Source organism: Drosophila elegans, unplaced genomic scaffold (assembly GCF_018152505.1).
Source record: "Drosophila elegans isolate 14027-0461.03 unplaced genomic scaffold, ASM1815250v1 contig_149, whole genome shotgun sequence".
In the NCBI taxonomy this organism is placed as follows: domain Eukaryota; kingdom Metazoa; phylum Arthropoda; class Insecta; order Diptera; family Drosophilidae; genus Drosophila; species Drosophila elegans.
The window spans coordinates 11,295,154-11,308,796 of record NW_024545513.1 but is presented as its reverse complement, the minus strand read 5'-3'; the positions used below and the strand labels follow the sequence as shown (position 1 = coordinate 11,308,796).

The 13,643-nt window shown below is 37.9% G+C and overlaps 1 protein-coding gene across 1 annotated transcript; it reads left to right on the top strand.

Moving 5' to 3' along the window:
* Positions 1-1,417: 1,417 nt before the first annotated feature.
* Positions 1,418-13,265, top strand: LOC121467942. The gene is made up of 9 exons (XM_041710698.1): positions 1,418-1,497; positions 5,237-5,350; positions 5,406-6,530; positions 7,371-7,484; positions 7,540-8,658; positions 9,247-10,062; positions 10,274-12,631; positions 12,741-12,956; positions 13,023-13,265. Exons 1-9 carry the CDS (start codon positions 1,495-1,497, stop codon positions 13,236-13,238), a joined length of 6,081 nt encoding a protein of 2,026 aa, XP_041566632.1. The 5' UTR covers positions 1,418-1,494; the 3' UTR covers positions 13,239-13,265.
* The last annotated feature ends 378 nt before the right edge of the window (positions 13,266-13,643 follow it).

Sequence of the window (13,643 nt, the reverse complement as noted above, 5' to 3'; positions counted from 1 at the left end):
TGTAAGCACAATAATGTAAATGTTACTGCCAACTATTTCAATGGAAAATTATTTGAGTCAACTGTTAAATTGCATTTTACAAATCGCTGCAGCCATTAAAAACAAATACATTTTATGGTGATTAATAAACAATGTGTAAATAGAGATTTAAAGAAATTTTTATTAGTAATGATTTAGTAATTACATTAATAATGCTTTTTCATTTATAATGTGGGAGTCGAACTAATCGTTAACCCAACACACATTTATCAAATTTAAAACTGACAGTTAGGACGTCATGGAAGGCCTGTTTGAAACCTGCTGACGCCGCGTCCCATTATTTCCTGAGCCGTTTGCGCATCCTTGAAGGTCAGTAACATAAATCGAACCTCCATCAGTAGTTTGCCTGGCTTATAGCCAAAATCGCTGCCAGACCCCGTGTGTGCAGCACCTCTTGCGACCATGTCTCCGTCATTAGTTGCCTCTTTGGGCAATGTTATTGTGTCCCCTGCAGCGCGGCGACGTCGCTGTGGGGGCTTCAACAGTTGAAAGACTTCCACAACAAACGTTGGCATGTAACCGGTTTTCAGCAGATCTGCCTCTTCGGTTATCACATGCGATTCGGCGACAATGTTTTGATAACCCTTATTCCAATAACTCTGTTGACCATGATCCCCCCGAGTATCGACATAAACTTCTTGGGATATGTCGTTTTTAACTTTTATCCAAAACGGTGTCCTTGGCTCAGTGTCGATTGTGAACCGCAATGCAGTTCCGGCTTGGCACACAACCACTCTTGACATGAACACCACGGCCGCGCTTGTTGCCTGCACATTATCCAACATGACCGGATCAAGAATAACACCTTCATTGCAGTTTTGCGGACAGTATGTGTTCTTCTCAATCCGCACAGATACTTTTGGTGAATGACTTCGACTGTATTGCGTAACAACTTCGCCGATAATGTTCCTGTTTTTGGACGTTTTGCTCACAAACTCGATGCCGTATACACCGCTGCGGGATTTGAAGGTTGCATTTCGAACAGTGGAAAATTTTGCCTCTTCCGGCGTAAATATCAAGTCCAGAGGGATTTGTAAATCTGTATTAGCCGCCTTCAAATCTACCAGACTTGTTGTTTTTTTCAGTGCCAGCCAGTCGTTGTTCAACAAATTGTACTTCATTCCGTGGCAGGTGCCTGCTCCAGATAAAGTTGAGTGCAACCGAAAAAGATTCATGGCGGGTGAGATTTTCGGTAATGTTACACTTTCCAAGCCTGCGTACACGTAAAGCTCTATCGAACTGTCTTGTGCGTAAATGTCCGTCATTTGAAGTTGATTGGTTTCTTTGATGTTTTCCAGATGCTGCGCTATGGTCCATTGTGATTCATCGGAAACATACTCCCTGTCGCGTATGAGGAATTTCCATTGGACACAGTTTTCTGATAGCGAACCTAAAAAGCCCTTCTTATTCAGCTGTTCGCGAAGCTTGCTCAGTTTTTCGTTCCAGTTAATCCTGATGGTTTGTATTTCATTTGCGCCAATTTGTATATTCAGTGCGTCTATTATGTTTTTTACGTTGCGAAAGATTATTGGCTCATCGCCGGGAGCGATGATCTCAACACTTATGAATATCTCAGCACCCACATCAATTGGCGAATTATTTTTCCATATACTCCAATCATGCGTTTTATTTCTAACACCGATAGATCCATTCGAAATTAATTTTTCGCGAGCTAATTTTAAATTCTTTTTTTTATTAAACTCGATTTCGATGGTTGTTTCAGCGTTCCCGTCGATGAGTGTCACTTTAAGTGCACTCGCTGCCGATATTAGCAGTAATAAATGTACTAACAACATCTTCTTACTCGTCGGCCTAGTAGCGCACTGAATTCATTATTTCTTCGCCACATGATTTATACTTTACCATCAGAGGCAGTCATTTCTCTATGTATATGCTATACATTTAAGGAATTCAGACACTGAATTCTGTTTTGTAGACTTATCACTGGTTCAAAAGTCAATCTCGCTTGGTGTTGGTCAAATTTTCCCACACTAAAAAAAACTCTCTGAGAGTCAGTTCAACAATCATATTTTAATATGACAATAATCGTTAATAATCCATTAATTTTTCGGGACTTACCTGACCCTATATGAGTGATGACATTTCCGAAAAATGCTGATCAAGAATATAATATTGTTCGGAGGAAACTGGTCGTTACCACTGATATGAATTTTGTTTTATTATTATGATGAATAATATATTTATATGTTAATGTTGTTATCAGCGAAAATAAATGACGGATTGTACATAAATAGCCACGAACAAAGCTACGTGGCTTTTAAATCGCATAAGTATATTGTGGAGTACTTTTTTTTGCATATTCGCTATAGCTATCAAAAGTATATAAATAATATAGCAATTCTTCGAATGTGAGATCTATAAATTAGCTGTTACAATCGTTCCCGTATTCAGTAGTCATTATCAACGCAAGCAAACATGAAGTACGTCCAAGTACTCTGTTTATTTTTCGCTTTTACACAGATTAAAAGTAGCCAAGTGGTTTTGCACAATAATTCATCGTCCAGTACAGCTGATAATAAAACAAGTATCAGTGATCGCGTCAAGAATATGAACGTAAATGTGACGAAAGATGGTAACAATTTTGATATGAGCAACGTTACTGCTAAAAGCGTCGTACAGAATGGAACAATTTCTACTGCAAGCAAGCAAAATACTTTGGTGGGAAATAATCAATACACATCTGGGATTTCAAGCAGTGATGCAAACTCCACTCCTGAGTTTCAAGGATTGGGAGTAGAAGATCGCTTCGTCAAGGAAGTAAACGGTTCTTGCGTTCGTAAATCAAAGGAAACTAATGTTACGATTGATATCGATTCCGACAGCATCAGGAAATACCTTAGAGGCTTAAAAAGAGATGTCAATGGACAACTTGTGATGACCAATCACACAGTGGCAGATTTCAAGTGGTGTCCGCATATTCGCCCAATAAATTACTCTGGCTTCCAACAGAGTTCCACATTCGATGCCAACGAAATCGATGTGATGAAATTCCGCATATCCGATCAGTCAGCAAATTATGCCAAAATTTTGGGCTATTCATCAACTCAACAGAATATGTACAATCACTTGCCTCGCATTTCCTACAGCATCGCTAGATTTGTCGTTGAAAAATACGCTATCAAATTCAAAAAGGGCGATCTAATCATAAATAGCGAATTTTACGATGAAATTCAACGTGCATTGTCATCAAGTGCTTTGAGTCTATCAAATGCTAAGAAATTACTTGCGATTTTACAAAAATACGGATGGTATGTACCACTGCATTATAAGACTGGTGGGTCTTTCTACGTTACCGATAAAAAAGCAGTAAATAACTCAGAAGAAGCTGGAGGCTATGCAAAAAACTTACTAGATTGCTTCAAACTTGCTGCAAAGCGTGAAGCAAATGATACGCAACAAAGTCCGCCAAAATGCAAGTATTTTGAACATATCGACCAAGGCATGAGAATTCCTCCATCGCCCGGAAGTTTTATTTCTCATTCTTCACCAGCCAAAATGTTAGAGGACACTTTGCGTGATCAAAAACAATGGAAAATCGTTCAATACAAACGTCTACTACCCACTCTTCTGTTACTGAAAAACTATAATAATTCGATTTTATCCCTATGTATCAAACTCCTTTCGGAATTCCGTGTAGACCTGCAGGAGGAAGAAGCTGATGTCAACATCCGAGAATATTCAATCAAAATTGAGCAATTATTGTATAACAAGCAATAATTGTAATGCACAACTTAACATTTGTTTTATTCTCAATAAAGTCCCAGACGATAAGTAATACAGAAATATGTTTTTCAACTATATCAAAAATAAGAACAATAAGAAGTACGGTTATGTGTGAAAGCAATATGTTGCACATAAATATTTGAATGTTTAATTTTACCAAGCTGTTTTTCGCTGGGTGCATTAAACCACGATCATTAAATGGACACTTTGCGATTTTTGTGCCTGTTAAAATACGGCACTCTCTTAACGATAAAATCTCTAAATTCCGAAAAAACATAATTTTGGGTATTTTCTAAACGGCTGAATCTCTGAATTGCTTAAAATAAAGCAGAAATTGTCAAATTATAGAAGTTAACAGATTTTGTCGTTAGAGGAATACTTAAGTTATTTACCGAAAGCGTAAAAAGAAGTGGAATGCGGGAAAACCAGGTATAGCTACAGATAACACGGTAACATATGTGATTCTGCGAATTTAATGTTAGCTGCACGATGCGATAACAAAATACAATTCTTTTTAACCTTTAGCCTCACAGCAACCTATTTGTTCAGTGAAGGAATGACTAACTGATAACATTTGAGCGTCAAACCAATAAAACCTACAGGGTGGCTATCAAATAAAGCTGGTTGATATTTTTAAAATAAAACCAAATTCAAATTATTTGTAGAAGATCGCTTCATGCGTATTTAGATTGCACAACGGGCCGAAGAACCTTCTGCCATCCATTTTCTACAGCTTAACTGAGCACTTTTATCGAAAAATCATATCTCTTGACGAAGCTTATCAGAATGGCAGCATTCTGAAAAGCTTAGAGAAGCCAATAAATCATCCACAACGACTAGCCCTTTTTTTTTCGAAAGATTTTCGAGGACATCGACTACATATGGTTCCAGCAGGACGGAGCTACTGCCCCACATACCATCGTGGGGTGCCGTCTAGGATAAGTGCTATGCCGACCATCTACTGACGATTGACTACCGAAAGCACAAGATTGAAGTCTCCATTGATTATTAGCATATGAAATTTACTTATTATTATGTGGTATTTTGTGTAATGGTATTATATTATATATATAAAAATATTGTTAGAGATATTTTCAAGCCATTTACAGGCTGTAAATAACAGTTGGAACCCTTTTTGAGGTCTTGGGGTATTATTATTATTATGGAGAAATTCGATAGACCGAAAAATTTGGAATTCGATTCGATGTTCCTGTTTAAAACTCATATTTATCTATATTTTCTATATTTTCATTGGCTTTTTTCTATAGATTCCTTTTTCTTGAGTTTTTCAGAGTATTAACTGTTTTTTTTTTGTCTGAAAATTAAAAACCTTTCTATTTTCATATAAGTTTCGATAATATAAGTTTTCGATACAAACGTAGTAGGCCATAGCTTTGACTTCGAGTGTAGCCACTTTAATAATCAGTATTGACAATTTGGCTACTGCTTTCAGGAGAACCAAACGATGAGCACGCCTTTTGGAGATACGGAATCCGAGCTACTCGAGTTCATCAGGCAGCATGTCAGCAACATCGAAGTCTTCGCCGAAACCGGCAATCGCTTTCAGGTGAGTTGTAAAATACATAAATGAATTAATTAAATTACTTTCAATTCCGTTCCAGGAAGAGAACATGATGGATTTTGAATTTGATTGGGGCACAATAGGAAATGAGGAAAGTTCTGTGGCCGTTGGCCAGGAGCAGGAAAATATACAGCAAAAACCGCCAACAGAGAATGTAATGAGGCCTATTTCGCCAGTGGTGTCAATTGGACCAGGAAAACAAATTAGGAATAAAATACGAACTAATCAAAATGTTGTGCCAACTGATACAGTTGACAATCCAACTCAGAGAACTATGGGAGGTGACAAACAAATAAAGCCGAAAAATGCCAAGGCCAAAAAGGAGCCCGTTAAGAGAACTATCAAGGCTCCCTCGAAGCCCAGTATTGCACAATTGAGGAGGGATGCTGCCAAGAAGAAGATCAAGGAAGCCAGAAAAGAAGCCAAGGAAACTGTAAGTTCAAGTCCTTCAGATGCAAGACCCTCTGAGCCAAGCACTTCCCAGAATGCTAACGAAACCGAAAGTAAGCCCAGTAATGCCAAGGGCTCAAAGAAAAAGAAGGCTGCAAGCAAAACTGATACCGACACCATTGTGAAACAACCCACTCAGCCGACAAAAGATGTAACGAATCCAGTAGATCCTTATATTCAAAGTTCACCAGGGTACTCGATTGGCAAAGTGATCAAGCCAATTAAAGCGCCGAAAGGAAAGAAAGCCATCAAAACCAATCTTGTTCAGGGATATTCGAAAGATGGTAGTTTCGATTCAGCAACAACCAAGAAGCATTTGCCACTAAACGCACCCATTGAACCGACACCACGTACGAATCCTTTACCAATGATACCTACAAATCCCAAACCCATGAAATCCATGAATCCCGCACCTAACACAAAACCCATGAGACCTAATGCATCAACACAGCAAACGATTTCTGCACCTCCAATGGCACCCACAAAACCCCGACTGCCCGTCGCCCAAAAACCAGTACAGTCTCGGGGAAAAGTAGTTAGCCCAATGACTTACCCAAGTGCAGCCAGTGTGGAGTTCAATCCACGGGTTCCATCCAGGGGTGAGAACGTGAACAACATGATGAAGAATGGGAATAACACTGGGAAATCAACGGGTCAACCAGCCCAACCAGAGATATCGGATAGACCACCTTCAAGACCAGTCTGTTTAAGTGTGGTAAGTTTGGAATAAGTTTCTTTATTTAGTGATTATTCAAAATACTTAATGTGCTACAATGTCACAATCGCACAGTCTCCTAATCCAATAATATCTAATAATTATTTGAGAAACATTTAAGTGTATTTAAGGTAAAAATAATACTTTTTCTAAAAACATAGTAATTGCAAGGTATTAAAATACAATCCACAAAAATTGGACAAATTCAAATTAAAAAAAAACAGGTTCAGGATGATTCATACGCTAAAGTCATAACTCCGACGATTAACGTCAGTTACCGATTACGTAAGCAAAAATTTTAAACTAAAAATTTTTTTCCTAAATACAATATATTTGAAACATAGTTAATCTATTGTATTTTTATGAAAATAACTTGAAAATGTAAAAATGCAACAAAAAAACTTTTATAATTAAAAGTTTTCTTCAAAACTCGATTTTTTAATGGTCTTATATTTAGTTCAAAAATAAAATATTTAAGGACATATCGTAAGCTTTTTCCGTAGGCGTATAAATATTATTTGATTTGTGTTATACGCGTAGATGGACAAAAAAATTAGAAGCGATTTGATGATTCCTGTACGGACGGACAAATATTTATCTATAATATCATATTTTTTATAGGTCATGGATTTCTACTTCTACTGAGTTCCCGATTTTTCAGAGTAAAACTAGTATTCACCTCTGCAAGGGTGTAACAAATCTCAACAGAATAAAGTTTTGATAATTTGTAATTAATGTTACGCATTCCAGTAATTAAACTTAGCTGGAAATGTAAATTTATGCGACTTCAAGTGTCGCCACTTTAATAATAAGTATTGAAAATTTGGCTACTGCTTTCAGGGGACCCAAACGATGAGCACGCCTTTTGGAGATACGGAATCCGAGCTACTCGAGTTCATCAGGCAGCATGTCAGCAACATCGACGTCTTCGCCGAAACCGGCAATCGCGTTCAGGTGAGTTGTAAAATACATAAATTAATTAATTAAATTACTTTCAATTCCGTTCCAGGAAGAGAACATGATGGATTTTGAATTTGATTGGGGCACAATAGGAAATGAGGAAAGTTCTGTGGCCGTTGGCCAGGAGCAGGAAAATATACAGCAAAAACCGCCAACAGAGAATGTAATGAGGCCTATTTCGCCAGTGGTGTCAATTGGACCAGGAAAACAAATTAGGAATAAAATACGAACTAATCAAAATGTTGTGCCAACTGATACAGTTGACAATCCAACTCAGAGAACTATTGGAGGTGAGAAACAAATAAAGCCGAAAAATGCCAAGGCCAAAAAGGAGCCCGTTAAGAGAACTATCAAGGCTCCCTCGAAGCCCAGTATTGCACAATTGAGGAGGGATGCTGCCAAGAAGAAGATCAAGGAAGCCAGAAAAGAAGCCAAGGAAACTGTAAGTTCAAGTCCTTCAGATGCAAGACCCTCTGAGCCAAGCACTTCCCAAAATGCTAACGAAACCGAAAGTAAGCCCAGTAATGCCAAGGTCACAAAGAAAAAGAAGGCTGCTAACAAAACTGATACCGACACCATTGTGAAACAACCCACTCAGCCGACAGAACATGTAAAACCGGATGTCACTGCCGGACTAATACCAACGATTCCAGTAGTTCCTTATATTCAAAGTTCACCATGGCACTCGATTGGCAAAGTGATCAAGCCAATTAAAGCGCCGAAAGGAAAAAAAGCCATCAAAACCAATCTTGTTCAGGGATATTCGAAAGATGGTAGTTTCGATTCAGCAACACCCCAGAAGCATTTGCCACTAAACGCACCCATTGAACCGACACCACGTACGAATCCTTTACCAATGATACCTACAAATCCCAAACCCATGAAATCCATGAATCCCGCACCTAACACAAAACCCATGAGACCTAATGCATCAACACAGCAAACGATTTCTGCACCTCCAATGGCACCCACAAAACCCCGACTGCCCGTCGCCCAAAAACCAGTACAGTCTCGGGGAAAAGTAGTTAGCCCAATGACTTACCCAAGTGCAGCCAGTGTGGAGGTCACTCCACTGGTTCCATCCAGGGATGAGAACGTTAACAACATGATGAAGAATGAACCAGAGATATCGGATAGACCACGTTTTAGGCCAGTGCGTTACAGTGTGGTAAGTCTTGAATTGTTCATTATTTAATAAACTATATTTAATGTGCTACTAAATCACAATCGCTTAGGTTCCTAACATAATTAATATTTATTGACATTTTTTTGGAAGCATTTAAGTATATTAAAGGTAAAAAAAGATTTTCTGAAAACATATCATTTGAAAGTATTATTATACAACTACACAAAAAATATAAAAAAAGCGACAAGTTCATTATTAATTAAAAGGGTTTTACTTTTGTTTATATTCAACACCTTAGCTAATGTAAAACTATACATTTGTGTTGCAGAGTAATCTTTAGAAATAAATCCCAAGATAATTTATTTAATACTTAATTTAAGACATATGATTTAATTATAAGTATGAAAATCCTGTCAATTCTTTAATCTTATATAGTAATTTTTTTTTAAATACCTTTTGAAGTTCCATTTCATTGTCTATAAAAATAATAGTGTATATCATATTATTTCTAGCTTATTTAAATAGTTAATAAGATGAATATAAACTAAAAATAATTTGAATACAAAATGTAGAAATAAAATAAAACGATGTATTGTTGTAAATTGTTTTCTTCGTATTTTATTACTATAGACTTTAGATGGCTCAATTACGCGTTTGCGAGTGCGGTCCATGTCAAGATCCGTATCGCCTATTTCGAACCGTCGATCACTTTCCTTGTCCTCGTCCTCGTCCTCGTTCTTAAGATTGAATTTCGGTTCATCATCGTCGTCCTCAAGATCGTGTTCCTGTTCATCAAAGTCGTCCTCGAGAAAAAGGTCCGGTTCAGCATCGACGTCGTCCTCAAGAGGGTGTTCCTGTTCATCAAAGTCGTCCTCGAAAACAAGATCCGGTTCATCATCATCCTCGCCCTCAAGATCGTGTTCCTGTTCATCAATGTCGTCCTCAAGCTCGGGTTCCGCTTCATTATCGCCGTCCTCAAGATCGAGCCTTAAATCTTCGAGATCTAGATCCTCCTCATCTCTGTCTTTGGCAGACAGATTAATGCTGCACAAAGACTATCCAGCTTTTAGCGAATCGCCATCGAACTTAAACAACCCCCTGGGTGAGCCATCCCGTCTTGAGTCATCACCATCGCCACCGGAATCGCCCATCGAGATCCTTTCGAGTTTCGAAATGCATCTGAAGGCCTTGGGTTCGGCGTACATTTCAGCAGTGTCGCCGATTCCGTGGTGTCCATTCGGTGAGATTCCAGTGCCAGACTTGTCGGAGTCATCGACTTCTACTTCATCGCCATCATCATCTGCATCGTCAGCATCCGCATCATCACCACCACCATCCGCATCGGCAGCTCCTTTTTTGGAGAGCGAGGATTCCGACAGCAGCGATAGTGACAACGATCACGACACGAAATACAAAGCGATTCCCCAGTTCTATAAACATGATGAGGTAAGTAAAGTCGAAAGGAAAAATAACTACTTGTAATTAAGTTGCATGAAAATAAGATTTAAAATTGTCCCTGTTTGATTTGAATGCATTTAATTTCATTTAAATATTATATATCAAATAACAATGAAAAAAAAAACTCGATTTACTACCTATTATTTATTATTAGTAAGCTGTAAATTAATTTAATTTAAACACCTTTAAAATTCACCAGGCCACACAAAACACACCGCAACTGACAGCACAACAATCTGAGAGAGAATCGATTAATCAGAATACAGATGAGAATTTTTATGAACGAATAATAAAAAATGAACCAGATGAGGAGTCCGATAAAGCTCAAAATTGGGAACCGTTACAGATTATTTATAAACAGGATATTTCAGAACCAGTAGTGTCGCCAAGTAATCATACATTCTTTGAGCCAGAGTTAGAACCAAATGGTCAAACCAATCTGGCAACACAACAATTTAAATCACAGTTGTTTAATCAGAATCCCTTCCAGGATTCCAATTCAGATGTCAAATCCTGTGAAGCTCAAGTTACTGTACCAGCGTATTCGGATATTTCAATTTCTGAACCATATTTTACAAGCTATATGCCTGATCAGATGTCCTTGAAGAAACCCAAGTCAATCGAGCAAGAGTACCCTGAATATACAACTTCTGTACCGGTGGATTCGAACTCAGTCAATAAACCATATATAAATCAGTTCAGTCCAAACTTTTTGGAACCAGATTTAGAACTGCGTAGACCTGAAAGTACTGAACCAGATTTTAAAATTTCTGAAATGTATACGAAACCTAAGCAGTTTGAGCCAGGTGTGGAATTTTGCAATACTAAAACTACTGAGCCATATGCAAATCCAAAATCAAATGTTTTTAAACGAGATATACGAAACTTGAATTCCATAATGTCTGAATCTGATGTTTATCCAGGTAATTCAAAATTTTCTCCAGCAGCAAACATTTTTGAAGCATATTTAAACCCGAAGAGAGAGGAGAATTCTTGTAGTCCTAAACTTTTTGAACCTGATTTAAAAACTTGTAAAATAACTGTAAGAATTTTTAAATCTGTAGTTAGGCCAAAAGTTTCTGAAACAGCAGATGAGAAACCCTCTAGCTCGAAAATGTGTAAGCCTGTTGTGCAACCTAGTAACTCTAGAATTTCCAATCTAAAACTTAGTCCCCGTAATTCTACAATTTGTGAGCCAATCGATTGGGAATCAAGCTATGACCCAGATATGGATTCAAATATTTTGGAAGCATATTTAAAACTTTGTAATCCTAAAACATCTGAACCGAATACAAAACCATGTAGTCCTACATTTGCCAAAAGAGAGGAGAAACCTTGTGGTCCTAAACTTTTACAACCTGAGGTCAGAACTTGTATTTCTACTGAACGAGATCCAAGTCTAAGTAATTCCAAAATTAATGAACAAGATGTGAAATCATTAAATGACGATGTTTCTGAAGCTGCACATTTGAAACCCTGGAGCTCGAAAATCTCAAAGCTTGATGTAGAACCGAGTTGTTTTAAGATTTCCAAGCCAGAAGTTAATGCATGTGATCTCAAAATTCCTAAGCCAATCAATTCGAAATCAATCAACGAACCAGATATGAATTTAAAAGTTTTAGAACTAGATTCTAAACTGCGTAATCCCAACACTTTAAAGCCCGATATGAAGCCATGTCACTCGATAATGAACAAAAGTGACGACAAGCCTTGTAGTCCTAAGCTTTTTGAACCAGATGTGAAAACATCTTATTGTAAAACTTCTGAACGAGATGCAAGCCCACGAACTTCAAAAATAAATGAACCAGATGTAAAATCCCATAATTGCGAAATTTCTGAATCAGATGTTACGCCAAGTAGTTCAAAAGCTTTTGAAGCAGCAAATGAAAATCCGTGTAGCTCCAAAAATTCAGTGCCAGATGTGAAACGTAAATATCGGAAGTCAAAAAAATCGAAGTCAGTGAAGCGAAAGGGCTCCAAATTAATGGATGAGCCAGTGAAACCAAAGACAAGGAAACTAGAAAATGAAACGAAGAACGAAGATCCAAAGTTTCAGGCTTTGCTTCATTATAAAATTCCAAGGCTGGGGTCTAAGATACCATCAACACGACATGATTTCCATGAAGTTAATCCTATGACCACTCGGCCAAGGCACTTGCCATACTATCAGTACCAGTCGATGTGGAATTTTCAGCCTAATTACATGAACCATCCGAATATTAACCAGGCTTTCCAAGACCACCATCCGATGAGAGGTTATCCACCTTCTCACGCGACCCATCCAATGAGAGTGGCTGAGAGTTATCAGTCGGTACATCCGATGCAAGGTATTCCGTCCAATCGTATGTTCCATCCGATGAGGAATGTCCATCCACTGCCAATGCGAAGTTATGTGCCGCCGTTTCCGATGCACCGCTTTCAGCCCAATCAAACAGTCCATTATCCCCAGGCTTATTATCCAATGGAAACTATGGGGCATTCACAAAGGAATTATGCTACAAACTGTAATGAACAGCAAAAACCATCAAAAACATCAACTTCGGGGAACAAAACACACGTAAGCTAAAAATAGTTCAATAAATATTTAAGGTTCCCTAAGCAAAACTTGAAATTGATTAATAATTAATTTATTTTAGTAAAGCCCGACTATATGTGAATATTTTCAGCACATTGATCGTATTATGGGAAGGGCCTTTGGGGGTCGCAAGTACAGAACACTCAAGGATCTTAAAAAACGAACCAATTTGTCGAAAAAAAACTTGCGTCGGGTACTCAAAAATGTGGGAAAGATTAAACGCGCCAAGTGGCGCATTAGTAAGTTTTATCTGCAGGCCTACGAAGACGAATTGAGGGGCATTTCTCCACCCAGGGATCAGGAACCGGTAGGCAGGATTATATATATTATATATCCTACCCGCAGTTAAATTGTGATTACCACTTTCCCTTAGCTTGCTCTGAATAACTTATATCGCAAGGTGATTAAATCCTACGACGGCTGCAAGTTTCAACGCATGGATGAGCTGGTAGAGAAAACCAGTCTATCCAGATCCAAAATAAGACAGGCCTTGAAGATGATCGGGCGCAAGCGATCCACCAAGTGGCGTCTGGTCAACTATAGGAAGCCCCTTATTCACTATCACCGAGGTCACAAGAAGTCCAAATAGACTACTATGGCTATCTACCATTGCCTGTGCTAAATATCATTCAATTACATTACAATTACAACAGAACTTATTAGTTGGCTGCTTTAATATCTCATTTACATATAACACTTCAACACTATTAAATGTTTGATTTTCGTTGTTCAGTTTGTTAGATTTCTTGACGGTTTTATAATTAAACTCTTTTCAAATGCTCAGCATCATTAAGTATGCCTTAAAAAGAATGCCTACCATCACTTAAAAGTATATATTTTCAAAAAAGGACGTCTTTAAGAAATGTTATGGGATTAAAAGTACTGGTTTTAGGTAATTTTTCTACAAAAACATTTTTTTAAATTTAAATTTCATCAAATCGCGCAGAACATCGATTTTTATTCCCAGGCCAAAGTTTAAATGCAGATTCATACA

Coding starts and splice junctions, on each gene's coding strand:
- LOC121467942 (XM_041710698.1), top strand. Junction 6,531..7,370: donor GACCAGTCTGTTTAAGTGTG/GTAAGTTTGGAA, acceptor TACTGCTTTCAG/GGGACCCAAACGATGAGCAC. Junction 10,063..10,273: donor AGTTCTATAAACATGATGAG/GTAAGTAAAGTC, acceptor AAAATTCACCAG/GCCACACAAAACACACCGCA.